We start from the raw sequence: 24,956 nt of genomic DNA on the forward strand, positions 1-24,956 counted from the left end.
GTCTTCAGCTACCTGAAACTGCAGGGGGTGGGGGGAAGAGGTTCAAAAGAGGAAGGAGAGAAACTGTTCCCAGTGGTAACAGATGACAGAATGAGGTACAATAATCTCAAGCTGCAATGTGCGAGGTCAGGTTGGATATTAGGAAAAACTTTTTTTACTTGGAGGGTGGTGAAGGGAATGGGTTACCTAGGGAGGTGGTGGAAACTCCATCCTTAGAGGTTTTTAAGTCCTGGCTTGATAAAGCCTTGGCTGGGATGATTTAGTTGGGATTGGTCCTGCTTTGAGATGGGGGTTGGATCAGATGACCTCATGAAGTCTCTTCCAACCCTATGATTCTACGCTTTTATACACATGCACAAATTATTGATCTGCAAAAAGACTAATGAAAATCAATCTCCTTTGGATGTTGCAGTCTAAGCAGATTTGTACATCTCCATTCTAAATCTGGCAAATGGAGCTCTTCAGGAACTTTCAATCTAGCCAGTTATGTAGCACAGTCCTGGTGGACTACTTCCAAAACTCAGCTGACTGGTACGGTTGATATTCATTTTATTTTGTTTTTTAAAAATGAAATGTTGACCAGCAAAGAATATCAACAACAGGACTCCATTCTTAGTAAAAACATCAGGGTCTGGATTTTGAGGTCCCCAAAATGGATAAAGTAACGGACTGAACCTATAAATCCCTAAAGACTTTCATCTAAAGATAACACATGGTGAATTCTGATATCTAGCCCCAGCTGTATGCAAAGTGCAACCAATGAAGGGCTCCACACTGAACTAAAATTAGTTGAAGGCAAGCTCACTTCTTTGAGGTCAATGTTCCCCGTGGGAAATCCCAGTCTCCCTTGACCTCCATTTTCCTCTTTTATCTTGGCTGTCACTCCTATTATATCTTGAGGAGGAATATGAAAAAAGACTATAAACAAAAAGATTCCTTCATTTTACAGTAGGATTTATAACAGTGGTGAGCAATAAAAAAGCTGCATCCCCACGTTATTCCCTGGTGGTCTGCCACCCCTATATTTACATGTATTGACCTACTGCACCTCTCATTGGCTGCAGATTGCCGGTTGTGACCAAAGGGAAGTGAGCCAAGCGGTGTCATGGTCTCTGCTGCTTCCTGCCTCTCTAATTGGCTGCAAATGTCAATCTGTGGCCAACAAGAGCTACAATCACCCAAAACCTAAGGAGGCACAGGTAAACATAGAGGTGGGATCTGCCAAGGACTAACCCGGGGCATTACAGTGAATGAGAAGCTGGATAATCCTGGCAGACCATCTCTGGCCCGTGGTCCAGGATTTGCTCATCCCTGCTTTATAATCTCTCTTGTTATTGTTAATAGTGGTCAAGGTCATCTATGATATCCAACAGGACTCCATGATGAACTTATCTATCAGCTCACTAAAGAGTTTACTGCCTATATACTTGAAGGCTGCTAGGACCTGATTGGCCTGCATATCCACTTTCCAGAACTGTACACATATTTGACAATGAGACACTGAAATAAATATTCTACTTCTCTTGTTGAATTGTAAAGATCATTGTATGAGGTTCCTTAAATACATGTTGAGGAAGGATTCTTCTTATTTGTTTAAATAATGAAACTTCCCAATCATATGACTTCTGGATCTTAACACAAGAGTGCCCTAATAAGGAATATGTCCCAGCCATAGTGTCCAGCATTTAGCAAGTGTAGGTTGGTGATGCGCAAAGTTTCTTCTCAGCAAGAAGTTCACCGTGTCAAGCAACTGTTCTTTTAGATATGTAGCACAAACCCAACGTAGGTGTCTGTGTGCTTAGTGCACAGAGAGTGGATTGTCTTTTCTGCTCAGTAGTACCAACTGGGCAGCTTGAACTTCTGCTATTACATGCCACTGCATGCAGAGAGTCTCCTCGCCCCTCTCAGGTCCATTTTGCCAGAACTATAATGCAAAGGGGGTAGAAGGACAGGTTGTGGAATGGACATGTACAACATACCTTGAATATCACTAGTTACAGAATAGATTAGCAAACATTTTTTTCATCTAGTGATTGAACATGTGTATTCCACTCTTGAGCACTCAGAAGACCTAATGACAGAAGATGCGATTGGCATTTATTTTAATAATCAAGAAAACAATACAAATCAACTGTGTCTCTGGCGTCTTGAACCATTGCACAAGGGCAAGCCAAAGTGCGGACCCAAGGACGAGGTTGCCACTCTACAAATGTCCATAACTGGAACCTGTATTAGAAAGGCCACTAGGGCTGACTGAAACCTCATCAAATGAGCTGCGACCTCGCTAAATGGAGACACATAACCCAGGTCACAGCCCATGCATATACTAGAAACAATCCAACATGAAATTCTCTGGGTGGAGTCTGATTGTCATCTTAATCTGTCCAGTACTGCTACAAATAGCTAGAAGGATTTATAGAATGTTCCTGGTTCTAACTAGGTAGAATGCTACAGCTCTTCTGATGTCCAAGATACACAAAAGCTTCTTCCCTGTTCAAATGTGCCTTTAGACAGAATGCAAGCAAATAAATTGGCTGGTTGATGTAGAAAGATGACACCACCTTTGGTACATACTTCATATGAGGACATATATAAACATTGTCCTTCAAAAAGGATCATAAGGTGAGGTCCAGACATTATGGCATGCAGCTCTCTCACTCTTCCAGATGAGGTAATGGACACCAAAAATGCCACCTTCATTTACAGATGTGGCAGAGAGTAAGCAGCCGATGGCTCCAACGGGGTACTCAAGTCTTGACAAAACTAAGTTTAGCTCCTATTGGGGAACAAGGTCTTGCACTGGAGAAAACAATTTGAAAAAGCCTTTCAAAAGCCTTATAAACATATCACTAGAGAAAATATTGTCCGCTTTAAGTTGGAACACTGAAATAACTGTCAGATATACTTTGATCAAACTAACAGCCAACCTATTGTGTTTCAGGCTCAGTAAGTAGACTACGATATGCTGAACTGAAGAACTGGGCCACAATACCCAACACTGGTGTGACCGAATAGAAAAACACCTCCATTTGGAGAGATAATTAGCTCTGGTAAAAGTATTTCTGCAGGATCTCTTAAACCTCTTTCAAGCAAGACTGCTTCCTAGTACCTATCCAGGGCACATCTCTGCAGCTAAATGAAGGAACTGTATACTGTGGGTGGTGCACATGGCCATGATTTTGGGAGATTAGTCTTATTGAAAGAGAAATTGGAGGTTTCACTGACAGCACCAGAAGACTGGAGAACTAGTGCTGATGTAGCCATGTCAGGCAATAAATATTACTTTGGCCTCACCCTGTCTTACCTTTAGTAATACCCTGTGAATGAACAGAATTGGTGGAAAAGCGTAAAAGAGCGCGCCAAACAATGGCAATACAAACATGTCTGCCATGGAGTCTGGGCCATGATTCTCTAGGGAACAGAACTGACAACCCTATCTATTGGTCCTTCGCAGAAATAGGTCTACCTGGGGAAACCCCCACTGCTGGAAGATGTACCTGGAAACACCTGGATGAAGAGACCACTTGTGGTGGTGAGTCAAGCGATCTGCTCAGGTAGTCTGCTAGGTTGTTTTGAAACCCCAGCAAGTAAGAGACTTCTAGCTCTGCAGAGTTGGACATACAGAGTCCCCAGAGCAAAGTCATCTCTTAGTGAACTGGAGAAGAGTGACCCTCCCACTTCTTTTCTAAATAGGCCACTGCTGCTGTGTTGTCTGTGAGCCCGTTTCCCTGATCTACTATAAAAAAATATCTAGCATGACAGTCAGCCCCTCAGTCCTCTGACACTGATATGCAAAACTAAATCTTCTGAAAACTATTCACTCTAAGTCTGTTGCAATCTCAGGTGGGCTTCCCATCCCAAAGCAGATGTGCCTGTCACTAGCTTAACTGATAACTGTGGGTGGGAAAACAGAACACCTACACATACATGAAATTTGCCCACCAATATAGGGAAGTGAGGACATGGGATGCGCACCTTCACTACTGACTCTCACCAATGACACCAGCCTTTTCACTAAACTATCAACCAACCCAGGAGAATTCTGAGGTGTAGTCTGTCATATTGAACCATGCAGATCCAGGAGGCCACAGCTCACAGAAGTCTCAAACAGTTTCATGCTTTTGAGAACAGGTGAGCCTTCATACCTGTAACTGATTGAAGAAGCAAGGATGACGATATGCAACTTCATCTCCTTCAAGAACCTGGTACATTGATGCAGGTGTAAAATTGGTCTGAGGACCCTCCCCTCAACTTCACCTGTTCTATGGCTCCCAACTAAAGGAGATATTGCATCTTTGGATGAGGAGTTCTTCTTTAAAGTGGCCCCTGAAGAGGAACGCAGACAGAGGGTGGGAGAGAGAAGTAAAAGCAAACTGGGGAGTATACTCAACTTCAAGACCCTCTGGTCCAAGGTAATTCAGGACCAAGCACTGCAGAAGTGGAATAGATGGTGAATTTTGGTCAGGAAATAAGACACTGGTATGGTGACTTCAACAGGCCCATCAAAATGGTTGCCTGGTACTTTCCTTGTTGTTCTGAAGGACCTGGAGCTGAAGCAGAGGATGGGAAAGCCTATGATTATAATTCCTGGATTTGTTTTTGACATGCACTTTTGAGGGGGTAGAGTGAAAAATCAGTGCATCTGCTGGGACAGATGTGCACAGAACTAAAGACTTTAAGGTGGATGTGGAGTTCTTAAGCTCACGGAGCTTGTTGCCCACCTTGTTTGAAAATGAAGCTAGACCCTTGAATGGCAAGTCCTGAATAATAATCTGGACTTTATAGGGAAGACCAAAAGACTACAACCACGAGAATCTTCACATGGAAACTGAGGTGGCCATGATTCTAACGGTGGCGTATGCAGAGTCGAGTCCAGCCCAGCCTGCAGGGACGTTCTCATGACTAGTCTGCTAGACCTTCAGCAACTAAGGAGGGGAAGCAGCTCTCAGAACTTTTCCATGCAGTGCCACAAATTAAAATCCTACTGCCTCAGCAAAGCTTGCTGGTTATCCATATGCAGCTGTAAGCCCTTTGTCATATACATCGTCTTGCCAATAAATCCAGACTCTGTGTGTTCTGTGATTTGGGGGTATCAGCATGATGCTTTTGTAGCTCCTTTTCATTAGCCACCGTCACACTTAATGAAACCAGAACTGGGTGAGTAAAAAGGTACTCAAAATGTTGGGAAAGTGCATAGTATTTTCTTTCTGCCCTTTCTGAGATGGGAGACAACGAAGATGGAGCCTGCCACAGAACCTTTGCAGGCTCTAGTATGGCCTCATAAATTGGCAGAGACATCCTTGAAGAACCCACAAATGAGATTTCAACCAGGAAACGTGAAGACTTGCTGATCTCCTCAACCAGAATGCCCTGCCCACATCTGCAGCCACTCATAACAAATTTCGATAGATTTTAAAATCATGAGGACGCAGTAAAAGTCAGACAGAAGACCTTCCTGTGGAGAAGCAAAGAGGAAGTCAACAACAGAGGAAGCTGAATCTCTCATACTGTCTCTTGCTCTGCTTCAAGGACCTCTTCCTGATGATCTATACTATGCTCAGTACAGGTTGAAACTTTCTAGGGTGGCACTCGGCAACATCCATGGTCTGGCATGATTTTATTTAGCTGGATACCCACTTATCAGTGGAAGAGTTGGTAGAGAGAGAGATTCAAGTGAGCAGCTGAATCCAGTTGGTTAGCAGAGTTCCCACAGCTATCCACAGCAGGCAACATTTGTTTCTACTGGTGGTGCACATCTGCATGTGCCTTGGCAAGCATAACACAATTTATTCTTCCCATGTATGTAGAAAATTAGTGGGAACACTGGTCAGGCTATGAGTGCACCAGATTGAAGTGGTTTAACCCAGGGGTCAATAGCCTGTGGCTCCGGACCTGCATGCAGCTCTTTAAGGAGCCATTTGTGGCTCTGAGCGCTGCTGCCGCTGATTCCTCTTGCAGCTCTGGTGGCTGCTGCTGCTTAAACAAAAATCTAAATTCAGTTGCCCACCATTGAACCAACTGAATTTAGGTTTTTTGTTTAAGTGGTGGCAGCCGGAGCCACTCAGCAGTCAGCGGAGGCAGGGAGGCTGGAAGAGAAAGCCAGCTGGGCAGAGAGCTGACCTAAGTGGGCAGAAGTCTAAGTTGGCAGGAGAACTGGTGGTAGGGCAGCTGAGCCTGCCCCTGCCAGAGCCACGCAACCATGCCAACAAAGAGGAGGAGATGGTGAAGAGCAGCAGCGGGAGGTGGCAGCTTCAGCCGCTGCAGAACTGTGTGCGCTGACGCAAGTTAAGCCTGTATGTGGGGGGTGCGGGAGTTTGAGGCGCTGAGGGGTTAAGCCCGTGGGCTGGGGAGAGACTGGGTCTCAGAGCGCTTAGACCTGGGAGTGGGAGAGAGAGGTTGGGGTTTAATCCTGGGGGTGGGGAGCAGGTTTGTGGGATAGCGGGTAAAGCCTCGGAATAGGGGACAGATTTGGGGGCTGAGGTGGGTAAAGCCTGGGAGATAGGGTTAACAACTTTTTAACTGGTACAAATCATTTCGTGTGTGGGTGTGGGTGTGTGTGTGCGCGCGCGCGTGCTGTTCTTAAATAGGGCTTACAAAAGGCAAGGTTTGACATTATTCAGGATGGTCTCACATTCACATGCCTTGTGGCTCTTGAAGGATTGATTTTATAACTGAATTTGAAAAAGTGGCTCTTCTTGCTATTTCAGGTGCAGACCCCTGGTTTAACCGGTACCTAATTCTGGAGATGGAGCAACCCAGGGCACAGATTGTCCTCCTTCAGAGTAGGTGATAGGAAGATCTGGAAGTTGGGGGGAAAACCAGAGGATTTACAAGGGCCTCTGGCCACTTTCATGGACACTCCCATTATGCTGTCACACTGGTAGTCCTGAAGGAAGACTTGTGAGGGGATTAACAGGTCCTTCTTTGGGGTTGTGAGATTAAGAACTCAAGTCTGAGTCTGATGACAAAAAAATCCTGTTCCTCAAACCATGTGAGATCCAATCTAGTCATTGTTGGGGACTTGTACCAAGAACTTGGGGATGGATGAAGTATTACAATCACTGAAGGTTTCTATTAGATGGGAACAGGAAATTTTGCCCAATGGGAGCTGCAGGGACAATGGCTGCACAGAGGAGTGGTGCACAGAGTTATGTGCCAGCCCCAAGAGCTACAGGGACTTATTGGCCCCTTCTGGAAATGTCATGGGGCTGGGGCAGGCAAGGGGTCTCCCTTAGTTCTGCTGCACCACCAACCAGGAGCCGCCTGAGGTAAGAGCCATCTGTTGAGAGACCATCACCAAACCACCTCCTCAAGCCAGCATCCTGTACCCACCCCATCCCAAGCCCTTGCCCCAAAACTGAGCCCGCTCTCAGAGCCAGCATCCCATATGCCCTCCTGCACCACAACACTCTGCCCCATCCCAGAGCCCCCTGCTCCACACAAACTCCCTCCTAAACCTTGTACCCCTCACCCCCTCCCATAATCCAATCCACTGCCCCAGACTCAGCCTGGAGTCCCCTCACCCAATCCCCTGCCCCTGCCCAGAGCCTGAATCCCCTCCTGAACTCCAACCCACTCTTCCAGCCTGCTGACAGCGAGTGAGGGTGGAGAAGAACAGAAAAGGGGCTGGCGGCACAGGGAGATGGAGTGAGAGGGTTGGGGCTTTGAGGAAGGGGTGTGGTAGATTCTGAATTCAAAAAGTGATCTTGAGTAAAAAAACAAAGCAGCAGAAATATAGCACTTTAAAGACTAAGAAAATGATTTATTCGGTGATGAGCTGTTTTGTTTTGTTGGAGTACAGACTAATGCGTCTACCTCTCTGTTACTATTCAACATCCTTGGGCAAAAAGGGTCAGATACCCCTGCTTTAAACTTTCTCATTAATTCCAACAGATCAAGGACATAGCATATTCAGGTACCTTAGAGAAATGAAGGTATTTGCTATCAGATTTTTGCTGGTATTATCTTTTTTCTTTCAAAAAGAAGTCCTGCATTTCAACAAGTGGGTCTTTGCCCATGAAAGCTCATGCTCCAAAAAATCTGTTAGTCTATAAGGTGCCACAGGCCTTCTTGTTGTTTTTGCAGCTCCTGACTAACATGGCTACTCCTCCAATACTTTTTCTCTTAGAGAACCTCCCAGTGATCTTTGGTGACTATGTCCCTAGACTGCTTGGAGGGCCACGGAAGAGGGGAAGATACTTTATTTCATCTAGCACAGAAACATATGTCCCATAAATTTATGTGATGATGATCTCAAGAAATTTTGACTGGCGATCCCTGATCCTTTCTGGGACTGGGGGAGACGACATCTCCTGCAATTACAGAATGTCCCTGAGATGAGCACGAACACCTGGTGGTTTTGATGAGGCTTTAGCCCTGCCAAAAATGTAGCTATTGCATTAATAAAGAAAAGCCTGAGTTTGGAACAGATCATTTATTTTACACTATCAAAAGTGGACAAATTTAGTCAATATTACTCAGTAAAGTGATATTCAACATCTATCTTTTTTTTTTAAACTACAGTTTGCCCTTCCACCTACCAATAAAAAAGTACCCATGCCCCTGCCAGATGAGGGACTCAAAGGAAAACACCATACACTGCCATGCCATAAAATATATTTATGGCACCTGAAAGAGTCAAGGCCAGCTTTTCAAAACTGCTTAATGTTCATACACAGTGCTGGATTTTCTAAAGAGCGCAGCTCCCATTTAGGCATGTATACCTGTGGCCAGATTTTCAGATGTTCTCAGTTCCAACAATTCCAAGTTTTGTAATGTGCATTAATGGGAGTTGTGCTCTGTTGGCTTCTAGGGAGAGAGGCAGGATGCTGTGGAATGTAACAACTCATGGTGTGAACTGGAAACTGTAGCCAGGTATTCCTGCACCCTCTCCTGCTGGCTTCAAACTGTGTATCTAATGTAACTAACTTTCCTGTGCCTCTGGCCTTCATGGTCCATTCACCTAAGATGGGGTGGCCAACCCATGGCTCTTGAGCCTCATGAGGCTCTTTGAGCCTTTAAAGATGGCTCCTCCTCAGAGCTGCATGCTGGGAATGCCATCCACTGCTCCACACACATACCCCAGCACTTGGTGCAACAAGTGTGTGGTGGTGGCAGCTCTGGCGAGTCACCAGCATCCAATTAGAGTGAGGCAAAGGGAGGGCTGGGGGTGCCTGGCTTTGCAGGAGGGCATTCAGTTAGAGTAGGGGGCTTGGGGTGCCTGGCTGTGGGGGATGGATGGGGGACTGAGTTAAAGGGGGGTGCTAAGGGTGCCTAGTCCTGAAGGAGAGGTGGGGGATTGGGTTATAGTGGGGAACTGAGGGGTGCCTGGTACTGGGGGAGGGGGACCAAGTTGGAGCAGAAGGCTGGGGATGTCTGGCTCTGGGGGAGGGCACTGAGCCACGTATTACATATTTCTTTTCATCTACCTACCTATCAATATTATATCCATATCTATATAGCTATAAGCAAAAATAAATTTATACTACTTGGCTCTTTGCAGCTTATCCATGGCTCATCATCCCTAACTGGTTGACCACACCTGGCCTAAGACATCCGCCCAAATGTGTTGGGAACTGCTACAGCAGTTAAGGTTCTTCATCATTAATGAGGCTAAACAGCATAGCTCAGTGAAAGCTTAGAATCCAGTAAACCTAAGATAATAAGAAGCAGAACATTCCTTGTACTTGCCTATTTTTCTTTATTTTGAGTTTCAGCTGTGCAACACAGGGCCTGGAAAAGCCTGCATACAGCCGAGAACTAAACTGGATGGGATTTAAGCAACTGAGACATTCACATCCTGCCAATGACAGCAAAGTTTGTCTATGTCTCCTGTACTGCAAATGGGCTGAAGATTATTGGCACACAGAAAAATAGACAACTTACCCAGTGGCATAGCTAAATTGTGTTTATTTGTACATGGCAAGCAAATTGGTTAAAATTCTATAAAAGTTGTTTTGGTTTACTTCATACTTAAAAAGATTATTAGCCATCATTGATTATGTATGTCATATTTGTGATGGCCACTTTGAGTCATAGCATCTTGCTCATGACAAGTGGGAGTCTGGTTATAGCCATGCACATGCACTAAATAAATATATACACACTCCTAGAAGAAAGCATACAAATGCATGCAAACCATGAATGGGGACTTGCCTCATTCCAGAAAAGTGGAGGAGGTGATGGAGGGGGCTGTAGTGGGCCTTAGTCCTTCCCGCCCCCCACCCCAGTGGCCCTGCCCCTGCTCCACCTCTCCCTGAAAGGCCCAGCCCCTTGGCCCTGCCAGAAGGTGGATCCAGATAAGAGCTGTCATGGCAGAGGATCTAGCTCCAGGTCCATGAGAGCAGGGGAAGAAGCTCAGTAGCCCAGGCTAGAAGGGTCAGTCTGAGTCACTGTGGGGATCCCCAGACCTGCCCTGGATGGCATACTCAAGCAGGCAGGAACACAAGCTAGGTGCTAGCACCCTTGAACTTATTTACTTCTCTGTTGCTGCTAGAGCTGGATGCCTTGTTAGCAGCTGCTGCTGTGGGGCAGCTAGGAGTGGGAGGAACTAAGGTAAATCTTGAGACGGTTATAGCCCTCAAGTCCCACCCACCTCTGCTGCCTCAATGGAGATACAAACAGCCCATGAACAAAGACAGTATACACACATAGAGAGATGGTATACAGCATATGACACACATACAAATACCAAGTATATACACACACATTCAAATACACATGAACACAATAGGACACACAGTATAAATATACTATAAAACTCTCAAAGGAGGGCACTTAATACACTACAATCACACATTCGTACATAGTATTTACACACTTCATACATACACACTTTGAGTTTTTACTTTCCTAACACTTTTATGTCTAGAAACAATTAGCACTGTTACAGAGAAAACCACCTTCTTTTGCCCATTCAGGGAGAAAAGATCATGCTATAAGGCTAGAAAAGGCCAGTCTGATTATTTTTTACTCCACAGATTTAGTTCAGCAACAAGTCAAAATAAATCATATATTTAAAACTACAGTTATTTTTCTTACCTGTACTATCAACCCATTATATGTCTGGATTTTAATTTCACATTTAGGCAGGGAGAAGAGTGGATGAAAAGTGAGATTTCTGCTCTGCCTTGCTGTGCATAAGAGAAGATTCCATTTCTTATCCTTGTGACACAATGACCAATGATTAACAACTGGAAGAAGTTTTGCTGTTCTTCCTAAACAACTCTTTCTCATGCCTGGCAAACATTACATATAATATGCACTTTCTTAGTATTTATCCACAGCCTGTAGCTTAATAAACCTTTACTCATGGATTGTAATGACCTTCAGATGTGTACATGGATGACAGTTAAGGAATTTATATATATATATATATATATATATATATATATATATACACACACACACACACACACACACACACACAAAATTATTCTCTCGTGGTCTTGAAGAAACAGTCACCAGAGAATCCTGATCACTCATCCAAGCACTATGTAATGTATTGTTCAATTGTCTACCCTTGCCCTGTCTCAGAAAAGTCAATGGAAAACCATCAAAAACTCCTGCGCACAATCAAAACCATTTGGAGGGGGAGAAAAAAAAAAGAGGAAGATAAGAGCAGACAATGGATAACCCTGTGGATGAATGAAGATAGAGCAGGGAAGACTCTCTGGATTCATGCACTGATGAGACACAGCATATTGAATAGTCCAGAAAAGTTTGATCCTGGCTCCTGTGAAGCCAGCCAGCTCTGAAACAGACTGAACTTTGGGGGCAGGCGAAAGCTACTCTGTTCGACAGGAAAGGTAAATATTAGCAAGTGTAGGTCCTACATTATTTTGTTTTGTATTGTAAACACATGTTTACATCACTAATTTCTAAAGAAATCTCTACACTTTCTTAAATAAACCTTTTGTTTCTTTACAAATGCTGCAGGAAAAGTAATTTAAAGTAAATCTGGTGAACTGGGATTGCATTGTTCTTTTAGGATTACTGTGAGTATTTAGTGTCAGAGGCTGGAAATCACAGAGGAATGCTTCAAAGTGACTTGGTTGTGGACTGGATCTATCTGATGTTACTCTGGCAAGGCAAAGAAAGGACTGGCATAACCTGGAAGACAGTGCTTGAGTGGCTCAAAAACTGGTGATGTTAGGGAATATACAACCATTTACCAGAAGCAGGACTTCCTCAAACTGGAGTCAGGTATTACAAGAAGTGTCAGAGTCAGGTACCCCAAGAACCATCACAACCCTGTATATATTTAATCACTTCTGTCTTTCTGTTCACCCTCTTCTTTCTCTGGCCTCCTTCTCCCATCATCATCATGTTTCCTTTTACAGAAGGACATGACACAAAACAGACTCCTCTTTATTGCAAGGATAGTCTGTCTTCCTGCATGGCAGCTGCTACTCATAACGGCTTCTTCAAATGGTGCTGCCTGACTGTTACTACAGAAGCAGACCACAAGAGTACTATGCTACATAGATGCTCATACTACCTTCATCATTGTAATGTATTAAGCAACATAACTATCATTTCTCATGTTTGTAAACTCATCATCTTCCCAGCAGGAACATAAGGGACATCTCTGAGAAGCAGAAAGTACTGGATTTTGCAGAGATTACAAGGCTGTACTAAGCTGAAAGAAGAGGGTTTTTTTTTAAACACTATTCCCTACGTGGTTGCTCTGTACCAAAAGAGCAGATTGATTTTTTGATCTGCTTCTTTGTGTGTGGACATGATCTTTCAAAAGAAGGTTTTTCGGAAGATCTCTTCCAGAAGAGCTTCTTTCGAAGGATTGTTACGCAGCACAGAATCAGCCCCAGTGGAAAAAAAAAAGACAGGTCAGTTTCATTTTCTACTTAACATGTCCTAGAAAAGGGCCACTGAGTTTCAGTTTCCAGCACTGAAGGGGAAAGACTACATTGAAAAAAAGTGTTTTTTTTTTAAACATCAGGAACAAAGTCTAATTGGTTTTAGAACTCACAAATCATTTGTCTTTTTATCAAATTACCAAGCCCTAATTTTTTTCTTTAAACTAGTTTATTATCATACTTTAAAAAGTTTAGAATTTAGAAGTTCGCAGTTTTCAAATGAGGCAGAGAATGTTCAGGGTTATGCGGATGCCATATGGACAGATTAAGATCTGCAATAATAGATGCAGGTGGAATACAGTACTGGCTGCATAGGAACCGTTAACAACTGGCCAAATTCTGGGCTGTGGAAGTCCGCATTGCTCCATCAATAACAATTAAACAATACTGTTAAACTGTTTTCCTTGTGTGGATTTGGTTGGATTCAGCTACAACACATTGTAAATAAAAAACTGGTATCAGCCCCCAGACTAGGCACTTCTTCAAATCAAAGACTGTGTCTACACTACAGAGTTTTGTCAATAAAACTGGTGTTTGTCGACAAAACCTGCGGAGCATTCACATTGCCAAGGCAATCTGTCAACAGTAGATTGACAGAATGTGGCACTTTGGTAGAATGCCTCTGTTGACAGATTCTGCCAAAAGGAAGCTGGTCCAGATGTTCCAGGGAGCCCTCTGTCACTGGGCAGGGCTTCCAGGACACTGCACAGTCCTGTCTGCTTTGATTCTGGTTGGCTATTTTGTCAAGAGAGCAGCCGTGCAGTCCAGCTGCTCTCTGTTGACAGAGATCACTCTTTTGATCCACTTTGCAGTCTGACCACAATCTGTTGACAATGACTGGTCTAGTGTAGACATAGCCAAAGAGCTGTTGGGATTTTTGTGTGTGTCCTTTGTTTCCACTGATTCTTCCTTTCTTTACATGAAAACACAATACATCCAGAGCTGGATATACTTTTGATTCCCAAAGGAAAATCAAAAAGTTTTAATATTTTTAGGCTTGAGACAATGCATTTTCAATTTTACCTATTTATTTTTCAATTTTGATGGATATCAATGTTTATTTTAACCATTTTAAAAGATTTTTATAGATTAAAATGTTTACAAAATTGGGGGTTTAAACTTTTTTATAATCAATTATTTCGCAGTTGCATGAAAACATGGGGGGGTCAGACAATCATTATTTAATGACAGTAGATGTGAAAATTCAAAGTTAAAGCTTTATAACCATTTAAAATACAAATTGTCAAGATCACACCTCAACATATACAAAATAAATACTGTCATATCAACGTGTAGTTAAGTTCTCAGCCACCCTTTTTACTCAGGCTGTTACTGGTGTTTGAGTTTGTGTATGTGATTTTTCTTTTGAGATGTTTTAGCAGGTTTTATGTCCTTTTGGAGTTTTTGTATTTTTAAATTTTTTTTATATATGTTTATATTTTTTAAAAATTTTGTAAGCCACTTTGAATATTTGAAATAGAGAGGCAGGGTGAAAATATTTTAAATAAATAAATAATTTCCTCACCTTTACAAACTGTAACTTTTGATTATCAATGGAAATTTTTTTCTTTAATTGGAGTGTGTACAGTGAAATTAATGCTTGACGACAGTTTCTGATAAAAATCTAATCCTTCCATGATTACAAATTTTTAAAGTGTTAAAATATTTAGGTCAACATTTTCAATGTTAGATGTTTAAAGTTAGGCTACAGACTCTGTAAACATAAATGGCATAAATTACATGTGCGCTGAGCATCAACATATCCAACTGAAGTCAATGAAAACTGAATGTGCTCAGCATCTTTCAAAATAAGGTCAGTTCCATTAAGGGGCCTTGTTATGGATTTAGGACCTAAGTGTAGACAGTCATGTTTTAAAATTCTGGACACGAAACTATAAAGCCTGATTAAAACCCCAATCAATTTAAATAAAGGTATTTAAGTCAGAAATTAGGAAAAAAGTCAGGAAAAAAGTCTTACTGTCAGACTGAGTAAAAACATGTTCTGGCCCTATGGAGATGCAGCTAGATGAATACAGCAAATACAATCACTCAGGCTTAGTGAAAAATAAAAAGGACAAAAATTCCGTTTTTCTTACATGCTGTTTTAAATTTTAGAGATTGTTCCTGATTGTTAGTCACGTCAGTTATTCAATAGCGAAAAGCTTTTTCTACTGTTTCCATTATTTATCTGGTGGGGGTTTTAAGAGAAGACAATACATACTCCATGCATTCCAAAGCACAAAAAGAAGGGACGAGTGCTTTTTCAAGTCACACCTTACGAATTTTCCCCAGCAAAACACTTCAGTTTTGAAAGACAATAGTCATACTGTACCTTGATTTCTTCAATTTCATCTGGCACTATCTTGTATGCAGATACAGTCCCACCTAACCTGAAATTCGGAGAAGAAAACATTCTCATAACCAGTATCACAAAGCATGAAATGCTCTTTATGATATTACTGTTAGTTCTGCATATATTAATTCTGAGTGTTAACTTGCTATTTGAGCAGTTCAGAAATGTTTCTTTCTTTAACCAAATAAAAACCTTTAAGCAGTTAACATGAGCATCAGGAGCAAGATATGCTTGGCTAGCCTGAGAGTTAAAATTTAGGTCACCTAAACAGGAATCATCAACATTAGAGCTTTATTCTTTACTTCAAACTGTCATTAACTACTAGATTCTTTGACTTCCATTTTTAATTTTGTTGATAAGTTTCATAGTTTATTGCTGATGTCTGCTTCATCTTTAGTATTTCCCTGGATTGCTGTGTCATTTTAATTTTTTAAGTAAATTTTATTTTAAAATGTGTCTGACCATCAGCTCTGCAAATTGATGTCTTCTATTTATGTACACCCAAGGTCAGGGTCAGCAACCAAAATAGCAAGAAGAGCCATTTCCCCCCCCCCAACAATAATAATTCAAGAGCCACAATGCTGAATACAAGAGGGTCCTTAAAAGTAATATCAAGCCATTCTTTTTGTAACTCCAATTTTAAGAACAGGGTACACAAAATGATTTGTAGTGGGATACATGTTTACTGCAGGATGTTCACCATTTTTTTACATATTCTATTTCCTCACATTTTACATGTGAGCTTGTACCACTGTCTTCCTGACTTTCACTCCTGAACCTTCTCTCTCTTTGGAAAACTCTAGGGGGAGTTATCTAACATTTTGAGATCATATATTATTTACTATTCATATATGAATTGTTGATTTTTGAGCTTTTAGACACTTACTGTTTATCAAAAATAAGGTTTTTGTTTTGTTTTGTTTTTTTTAAACTTTGCAATTATAGCTTCAGGAGCCACAAAGAAGTCCTTAAGTAGCTGCATGCAGCTTCACAGCCACATGTTGCAGACCCCTGAACTAGGTACAGCATGAGCAGTAACAATGCAAAGCTTCTTTCGCTTCACTTTATTAACCTACTTCATCTGAACTTTATGGACAATTTTTAAGGTGAGGGGCGTATTCAGAGTCCACTGAACACTGAGGCCAAAGAATCTGGTGAGAATGTGAGTAAAGGTCATAATTATTCCCAGTGTAGTGGTGATTTTGAGATGTTGACTTCTTTCTACTAATAATGTACCTGAGAAAAATCATTCTGATTCTAATTCTAATTCTTCTTCTTTTACTTGACAGTACCTAAAATATAGTAGGTGCCTTCCAACTATATAATATAAACTAAATAAACTAAACTAATATAAAATAATTAATTAAATATATGTTGGGGCCTGGCAAATTAATTTTAAAGCACACCTAAAATCAGGGCTAAGACAAGATAATTGGTGGGGCAGACTGAAGTGGTAGTAATAGGAAAACGCAATTATTCAGAAAAGGGCATCATGATGGAGTAGATTTATTTTAAACAGCTAAACAGAATGGACAAGTATAAGACAAAATTAGTAAATTTCTTACAGGTATTGCAAAAGATGTGGGTCTTGAGGAGGAAATGACGAGCCTGATCCAAAGAACTTTGAAGTCAACCTTTGGAAAGATTAACCATCGACTTCAGTGGACTTTGTAAGAAATCCCACCCAAACAGAGAAGGTAGGGGCTCCATGGACCAATCTGAAGGGCATTCCGTACACAGAGACCAACAAGGAAGAAAATGCAGAGACTGTTGTTGAAGAAAACTGCTCTGTTTGTCTCCAAGATTTCATTGACCATCAACAACAATTGGTCTGCAAGAGCATTCAGAAGGCTAAAGCTTCTGGACACTACAATTCTGAGTTATATTTGAAATAGCAAACAAATATTGAATATGCCACACACACACACATCCCTCAGCAATATTCTCTTAAGATAACACTCTTTTACGATGGCATTTCTGTGTTGATGTATATTACTAAATACATGAGGCAACCGTAGATATTCATTTTGCTCCACCTATATCTAGAATATAATTCAACAATAAATAAGTTTTTGAAACTAATTTCATTTAAATGCCATGATCATAGAGTTGTGTGTTCAATAGTTCACATTTTTAAAAATCCTTCATAATTTGAAATCTCCATTTCGAAAACTGGAACTTAAATTTCATCTCTTTAATGATTCTGTGATTTCTTTTGTCACTACCTATTTGGAAATTTTAATAGCTTCACAATTCATTGCCATATAAATATTAAAAATAAAAAGTTAATAATTACACACAGATTATAATTCAGTTTAGAGAAACATTATACATTAATATAATAACAGTATTTCTCCATGTAGCAGGGCTTTCCCATATTTTAGACTAAGCATCTTTATACCATCTGAGACATGTTGCTTTTGCTTATTTAAACAAGTGGAATCAAATTATTGACTCTTCTCTTATTTATCAAACCAGGTGTATCGAGCAAAGGTTAATATTAAAAAAAAAATGTGTTTTTTTCCCCCAGGAGATGATTTTTGAACACTGAATACCAAATACCTGAGTATCTATTTGTCCTTTATTTTGCTGAGTACATAACTGATGTATTATTACGAGGGATGTAAAATTCCACTTAACTGGTTAACCACCACTCCACTCCACCTTGCCACCATGGATGAAGACTCCTCCCAGCTGGTCTGAAGTGCCAGGGCAGCCCCATAATGCTGGAGCAACTCCCTGCTCATGACAGGTACGGGGGCTGCTCCAGCCCCTAATGGTGAACCAGTTAACCAATTAAACATTAATATCCTTAGTTACTACTTTTTAACTGTCAACAAATCCATATAAAATCTGTCTTTCATCACATTTTCTCCAAAAATTATCCTCATTCTGTCTACTTTTTAACTAGATGGGTGTGAGTACCACTGAAAAAAATACCTTGAAGAAATTTTATTATACTATAAACTAAAGTTGATGGCACTCTTTTCCAGATCAAAGCCTATTTCTCTAAAATCATCTGCCTATCCAAATTCTTCCCCACCACCTCATGCATAGACTTTTTTTATTTAAGGAAAGTGACCTGCAAAGATTGATGTGCTAGTAGTTGGAATTTTCATGTTTCCTAATCAACTATAAGTTTGAATTAAAAAATATTCTGTGTAAAAGCAGAGGTGAAAAAAGTACCCAAAAAGTTACTTCAGAAAAAGTACAGCTGCTTTGGGAGGAATGCACTTTTGTACAAATTCCAGTGTCCCTCTGGAACGCTACTTGAGTAAAAGTGCACACCCACTCAAGTAACTTCTGGGGTAATTTTCCCAACTCTGCATAAGAGATACTTTTTAAAAAAGCTGAGAAACATCATGCCTAAGTAGAAGGTACTTGTCCAAGAGGAGAGTAAGCCAGTTTTAAAGTTTCCAACTAAAGAAGAAAAGAAACAGCTGGCTAACCATATATATTTCATTGCTCTCTGTCCCCAAAATCCGTTGAGTAGCTTTTTGTATTTTAAAGCATATACTGAAAGACCTTATTATCCTTTGATAGTCCTGTGGAAGCAATGTGATTAAGACTCGCAGTAATAAGTACTGTGGGGGGTGCTATGCATTTGCAGGATTAGTTTTCTATTTTTCAGGCACTGGTATTCTGTCCCAAGGACACAGTACCATGGTTCTATTCATATCAGCTGGATCTACACAGAGCTCTGCCCAGCACTGCTGCCGGCAGACCTATGCAAAGTGAGCTTCTTGGGATTGCAAATGGCTGCCTATTTGCACACCCCTGAAGCTCATTACCATAGCCATGCAAGAGTTCAGTACCAGCAGAAATAGGTGCCTGCAGTGCAGAGGCCATGTGGACGTGCCTCTACTGGCTAAACCCCCTTCTGTCACCAGTCCCTTATGCCACTGCAGAGGGCGTGTGGACATGTCTCTTACAGCTAAACCCTACTCTGTCTCTAGTACATTATGCCTGACACATTTCAGGCATAAGGGACTGGCAATGGGGGTGGATTTAGCCAGCAGAGGCACATCCACACAGCCATTTGCAATCCTGGGAAGCTCAGTTTGCACAGCTCTGCTGGCAGCTGCGCTGAGCAGAGCTCTGTGTAGACCCAGCCATCATGAAGCGCCATCATTGATAATGACAGTATTGCTTTGGGAATATAATTAATTAATATTCCTCCTGCTGGCTCTGCTGCAGAACTAATTATTTTCTAGGTCTTACAGAAAATAATGTAATGACAAAGCAGTGGAGAATTATCAAATATTTATATAGTTAAATTCTAGCTCTCTCACTAGGCAGGGGTGTTTGTTTTCTTTCAGATAGATATGCACACAGGTAAAATACAATACATTTTTAATTATATATTTTACTTTTTAAATTAAACAATAAATTTTTAACCAAACAAGAGCTGGATTATGCCTTCTGTCTCTACATTTCTCTACAAGCAGGTCTCCTTCAAAAATAAAATGCTGTAAACTCATTCTTCGCTACACAAGCACAATTGGTTCCGAAATTTCTGCCCATAGGCAAAAACTTGTATGAGTGACACTGAATTCTCATTAAAATACATGTAAAAGTCTCTAATTCTTTCCAAGTGCTCATAACTCAGCAAAGGAGTGGCAGTATGTGGTGCTGCTTTTGAAAGGCAAGTGAACCTTGGGTTGTGGGGGGTTGGGCAGGGTTAAAGGCTGAGGGCAGTCTGGGGCCATGAACGGGAGGGAGGGTTAAAACCTGATGGTAGGTTGGCTCTGTGGGGCGGGCAGGGATGTTAAGGCTGTGGCAGATTGGGTCTGGGAAGTTGGCAGGGTTTCAGGCTGCAGCAGGCTGGGGCTGCGGGGCGGGCGGGGTGTTAAGGCTGCTGCAGGCTGGGTCTCCAGGGCAGGCAGGGTGGGTTCAGGATGCTGCAGGTTGGGTCTGTGGGGTGGGTGGGGTTTCAGGCTGCAGTGGAATGGGTCCATGGGGCAGGCAGGGTGTTAAGGTTGCGGCAGGCTAGGGACGTGGGGAGGACAGGGGGTTCAGGCTGCTGAGGGTTGGGTCTGCGGGGCTGGTGGGGTTTTTGGGCTGCGGCAAGTTGTGTCTGCAGGGTCAGTGTGGTTTCAGGCTGCAGCAGGTTGGATCTGCAGGACCAGTGTGGTTTCAGGCTGCGGTAGGTTAGATCTGCTTTGGGGGGAGTTCATTTGCCTAGTGAACAATGGTAGAGATATATGTCCCTCATTTTAGCAAACACTTGTAAGTACTCATTTAACAACGGATGAGTGCATAAGCAATGAGACTGCTTTATGAAACAGATGTAGGCTATCCCCATAAATATGTACACATTCTCTGGTAACAGCAACATTTGGTTACTGAGCCACAGACAGGACAAAAGCATTGTCACCATCATGATATTTAACTTTATGAGCAGCTAGATGAAATAGGGTATGCCGACCCCAAAGAAAAAGAAAGAGATGTGGCAATGAGTCTCAGAGCCTAGAACCGATTTGGGCCCACAGGTCTTGCACTGGGGGGCTAAAATAAAAGTTTAGATATCTGGGCTCAAGATGCATCCTGGGCTCTGAAGACCAGTGAGTGGGAAGGGGCTCAGAGCTGTTAATATTTTTAGCCTGACAGCATGATCTCAAGGCAGTAGACCTAGGGTCTGAGTCTTGCTGCTGCAAGTCTTGTTTTGTTGAGCCTAATTGGGGCCAGCTGACTCCATGACTGGTCTAATAAGAGGCCTTTAAAGCCCTTCACAGTGGGACGGGTGGGAGAGAGTGTGAGAGATGAGTGGAGAGAGACAAGGAGACCAGAGTAGTGGGATTTAATAGAAGCACAGGAGAGGCTCAGGAACACCAGAAACCACAGAGGGAGGGTGAGGAGCTTCAGCAGATCAAGAGGGGGGACTCGTTACTGCTGCAGCCTGAAGAAGGTACCGGGGGAATCATCTGGGGAAGTGACCCAGGGAGAAGAGCTGCTGCACCAAGAGCTATGGGAGTCAGTTCTTCACACTAGCAGCAGCATAGAGTCTCAGGGCTGGAACCTGGCACGAGTGGGCAGGGGCGGGGTTCCCCCCAGACCACCCCTCATCCCAGCGAGGGCAACTGGGCCCTTAAGTGGGACCAGTGGACTGAATAGAGGCCAGAAGCCCAGGAATGAGACTGTCTGTTGCACATGGTGTCAGGGAGGGATGTAAGTGCTGTGAGGTTTTACAGCAACCTCCAAAACCTACTATCTGGACCCCTCTTAAAGGAGAAGTACCCATGGAGGATGTGATAAAGGCACTCCTGCAGGCTATGGTGGCCTAGCAGGAGCCTACCCTGTCCAGCAGGAGATGAAGCGGCTGCTGATGAGTCAGACCACCCAGGACTATGCTACCCTGCAGAAGGCCGTGGATCAGGTGAAGGCCCTGGCTCTCCAGATGCCAAATCAGGACAGGACCCAGTCAGTACATGCCAGATGCTATTTAAAGAAGATAACTGGGGATGATGATGTGGAGGCCTACCTGCTGGCCTTTCAGAGAACCACTGTACTGGAGGCCTGGCCCCAGGCACAATGGGCCAGTATTTTAGCCCTGTTCCTGAGTGGAGAAGCCCAGAAGGCATATTTCAAAATGGTGGAAGAGGCAGCTTCCAACTACCTCCAGCTGAAGGCAGAAATCCTAGTGCATGAGGGTGTCACTGCAGCAGTGAGGGCCCAAAGCTTCCATGAGCAGAAATATTGGGAGGACAAAATCCCCCCGGAACCAGTTGTTTAACCTAATCCACCTGGCCCAGAAGTGTTTGCAGCAGGAGGTCCACAGTGTGGGGAAGGTCGTCGAGGTAGTCATTCTGGACAGGTATATCAGAGGGCTGCCACCCAACCTATAGGAGTGGGCTGGACAGAATGACCCCTCAATGTTCAATGAGCTGGTGGTCCTTGTGGAGAGACACTTGATGGACAGGGAACTTTTTCGACCCCCTCCGCCCCCGGGGGAATGGGTACAGTGGAACAAGGATCCTGGCCTCATTCCCAGGGCCCATGTTCCCGAAGCCCCAGAACAGATGTGTGGAGAGGAAGTGGGCAGGGGAACAGCTCGAGGGTATAAGGAAACTTGGGGGTGAGGGCAGGGAGGGCCGGGCCCAACAGCCGAAAGAAAAGGGGGATGCCCCACAAAGGTATAGGTGTTATACCTGTGGGGAACTGGGGCACATAGCCACACAGTGGCCCAATCAGGAAGATCCAATGCAATGTGGCGTAGGGTACCTGCAAGATCCCTGTGCCCTGATTCACCTTGCTCGCATTTCAACAACCTCCCATCAGTGCACCTGCTCAGCGAAGATGAATGGGATAGAAACGACCGCATTGGTAGACTCTGGGAATGCAGTTATTCTGGTATCAGGGATGTTAGGGGGACAGGACCAGCTGACCAAGGCCAAGCACACAGGGATCTCTTGTGCTCACAGGGATGTTAATTATTACCCAGCCATCCCGGTAAAGACAGAGGTCCAAGGTAGTGTCACGAACATAACTGCAGGGGTGGTCCCCGAGCTCCCCTATCCTGTGGTCATAGGACTATGAAGGGATGGGTAGCTCAGTCCTAATCTTTTGTGAGTTTTCCCAGGACCTATTCTAAGTGCCAGGGAAGACCCATAAGATGAAGTGGCAAAGAAGGGCCGCCAAGAGGCTGGGAACCAAGATATTGGGCCACAGTCTGAAACAGGTGCTGGCCAGCAGGCAGAACCGTCCAACTACCAGGGGAGAAACTAGGGAAGTAGGTGAGCCAGAGGTGGGGCCTAGCTCATCAGGGGAGGGGGACAAGGTGGGCCCTCCAGCCCTGAACATGTGGTTCTCTCCCGGGAAATATTTGGTCAGGATCAGGCCAACGACCTGCCAGTAGTTTTGATCATAGTTCTGACTGGTGTACCTGAAATGGTTCTCAGAGAAAATAGGTAGAATTTCTCAACTAGATATGGGATTGCTTTCACTGCTAAATTCTAGGGCAATGAAAACTTTACAGACCCCTGTGGATTTAGTCCATTTTCCAAAGGACTGATCTATGTTAATCAAAGCTATATGTACCAAGAACAGGTAATTTTATCTTGTGCTATCTTGGAAAATTAAATGGAAGAAACAGATCAGACATGAAAGGGTATAATGAGCCAAAATTAGAAGAAGTAATGGATGGATTAACTGAATCAAAACCATATTTGTGCCTTCAATCTAATCATAAAGAACTTCCACTTACAATCAGTCCACAGTTTGGACACTGCAAAGGCATAAATATATCACAATGAACCAAAAAAGCCCAAAACTGGAAAGAATGAATGGGATCATTTTACTTTTTGTTGTATACACATATATATATATATATATATATATATATATATATATATATATAAAGAAATCAAGACTATCAGAGAAGTCAAGATATTCTGCACCACCTTCAGTTCAAAATGCTCCACTTGATGAACTGCTCCTCTATTTATCTATACCAGTGAAGCTTGATGGAAAACAACTATGATTTAGAATTTTATAAGATAAATATAATAGCAGAGTCATACAATGGAAATGCTTAGCCCTATAGCCATTAGAGAATAAAATTATACAATGAAAAACCAATGGCCCAGTAAGCCAAATAATTCTTACAAAACTTGGAATAAAAGAACTCAGTATCGCCTTCCCTTTCTTTATCACTTCAAACAAATAGCCTGTATTTATTTTCAAGGCCTCTCATAGTCTGCCTCTTCTGGAGGTCTCTCTCTCCAGGTCATCAGCAAATCACATGCGAGGCAGGGTTTAAGGAACCAGATGGGGGATTTCCTATTTTACTGTACTATAATGCATCTGTTAAACAAATGAAGACAGGATTTTGGCTTCCAGGAGACTCTGGTTGGCACCTTTCACCAGTGTAAAATTCACACACAGAAAATTAAAACAGTATCACTAACTACTAGTATCCTTTCTTGAGTACACTTTCACATAGATTATGATTCAATATTGGGCAAAATGCAATGTACTGGACAATTTTAGGGCCATATAGACTTTGCTACAAATGGGCAAAACCAATCACTAACATTCTGTGCAATTCACATAAGAATAGTAAAAACCAATCTATTCTGATCTCGTAGTGCTCCAAATAGGGAGTTAAAGAGGAACTGAAATTGTTAACTTTTATTGGCATCAGTTTAGCTGTTTTACAAACCTCTCCTAAACAGAAAACTCCACTTACATGAGAACTGAGACAGGCAAAGCTACACAATGTCACACACAGACAGAGCATGCTTCAAATATTAAGAGGAATGACAGGAAAACAGCACATCCAAAGAACATTAAAAGCAAACCAAGATTGCAGATCAGCCCAAGAATCTGTGTATGTGATTGGAGGAAAAGAGGAGATTATCAGTTACTGCATAAGATGAATATTCTTTGAGATGAGTCTGTGGATGCGCCACTCCAGGTCAAGGTGCATCCCTGTGCCTTCAACTGGAAATTTGGACATTAGTACCCCATCCAGGCTGTGCATGCACAATGCCTGCCTTGTGAGCTGTCATGGATTGAATTGTGCAAGCACAGCCAGAGATCCTCAGTTCGTTCTCTACAACTGAGTGAGGAGCAGTTCTGAACTATAAGAGAGGAGGGCGAGTAATGGAATGCTCACAGGGGCATGCATCTCAAAGAAAAAATTGTTACTTACCTCTCATAACAATCTTTAAGATATGTTTTTTCATGTCCACTCCATGTTAGGTGCATGTGTGGCTGATGGAAGATTT

At 42.6% G+C, this 24,956-nt stretch overlaps 1 protein-coding gene across 19 annotated transcripts in view; it reads right to left on the reverse strand.

Annotated features, from left to right (window-relative positions):
- The window catches only part of GPHN (gephyrin), a 535,600-nt gene that overhangs the window by 351,999 nt on the left and 158,645 nt on the right, over window positions 1-24,956 (reverse strand). For all 19 annotated transcript variants that reach the window (XM_074998888.1, XM_074998882.1, XM_074998890.1 and 16 more), the window contains exon 3: window positions 15,208-15,265. In XM_074998888.1, the coding sequence (XP_074854989.1) occupies window positions 15,208-15,265 (58 nt within the window). The remainder of the gene's footprint in view (window positions 1-15,207; window positions 15,266-24,956) is intronic.

This window comes from Carettochelys insculpta, chromosome 6 (genome assembly GCF_033958435.1).
Source record: "Carettochelys insculpta isolate YL-2023 chromosome 6, ASM3395843v1, whole genome shotgun sequence".
NCBI lineage: Eukaryota > Metazoa > Chordata > Testudines > Carettochelyidae > Carettochelys > Carettochelys insculpta.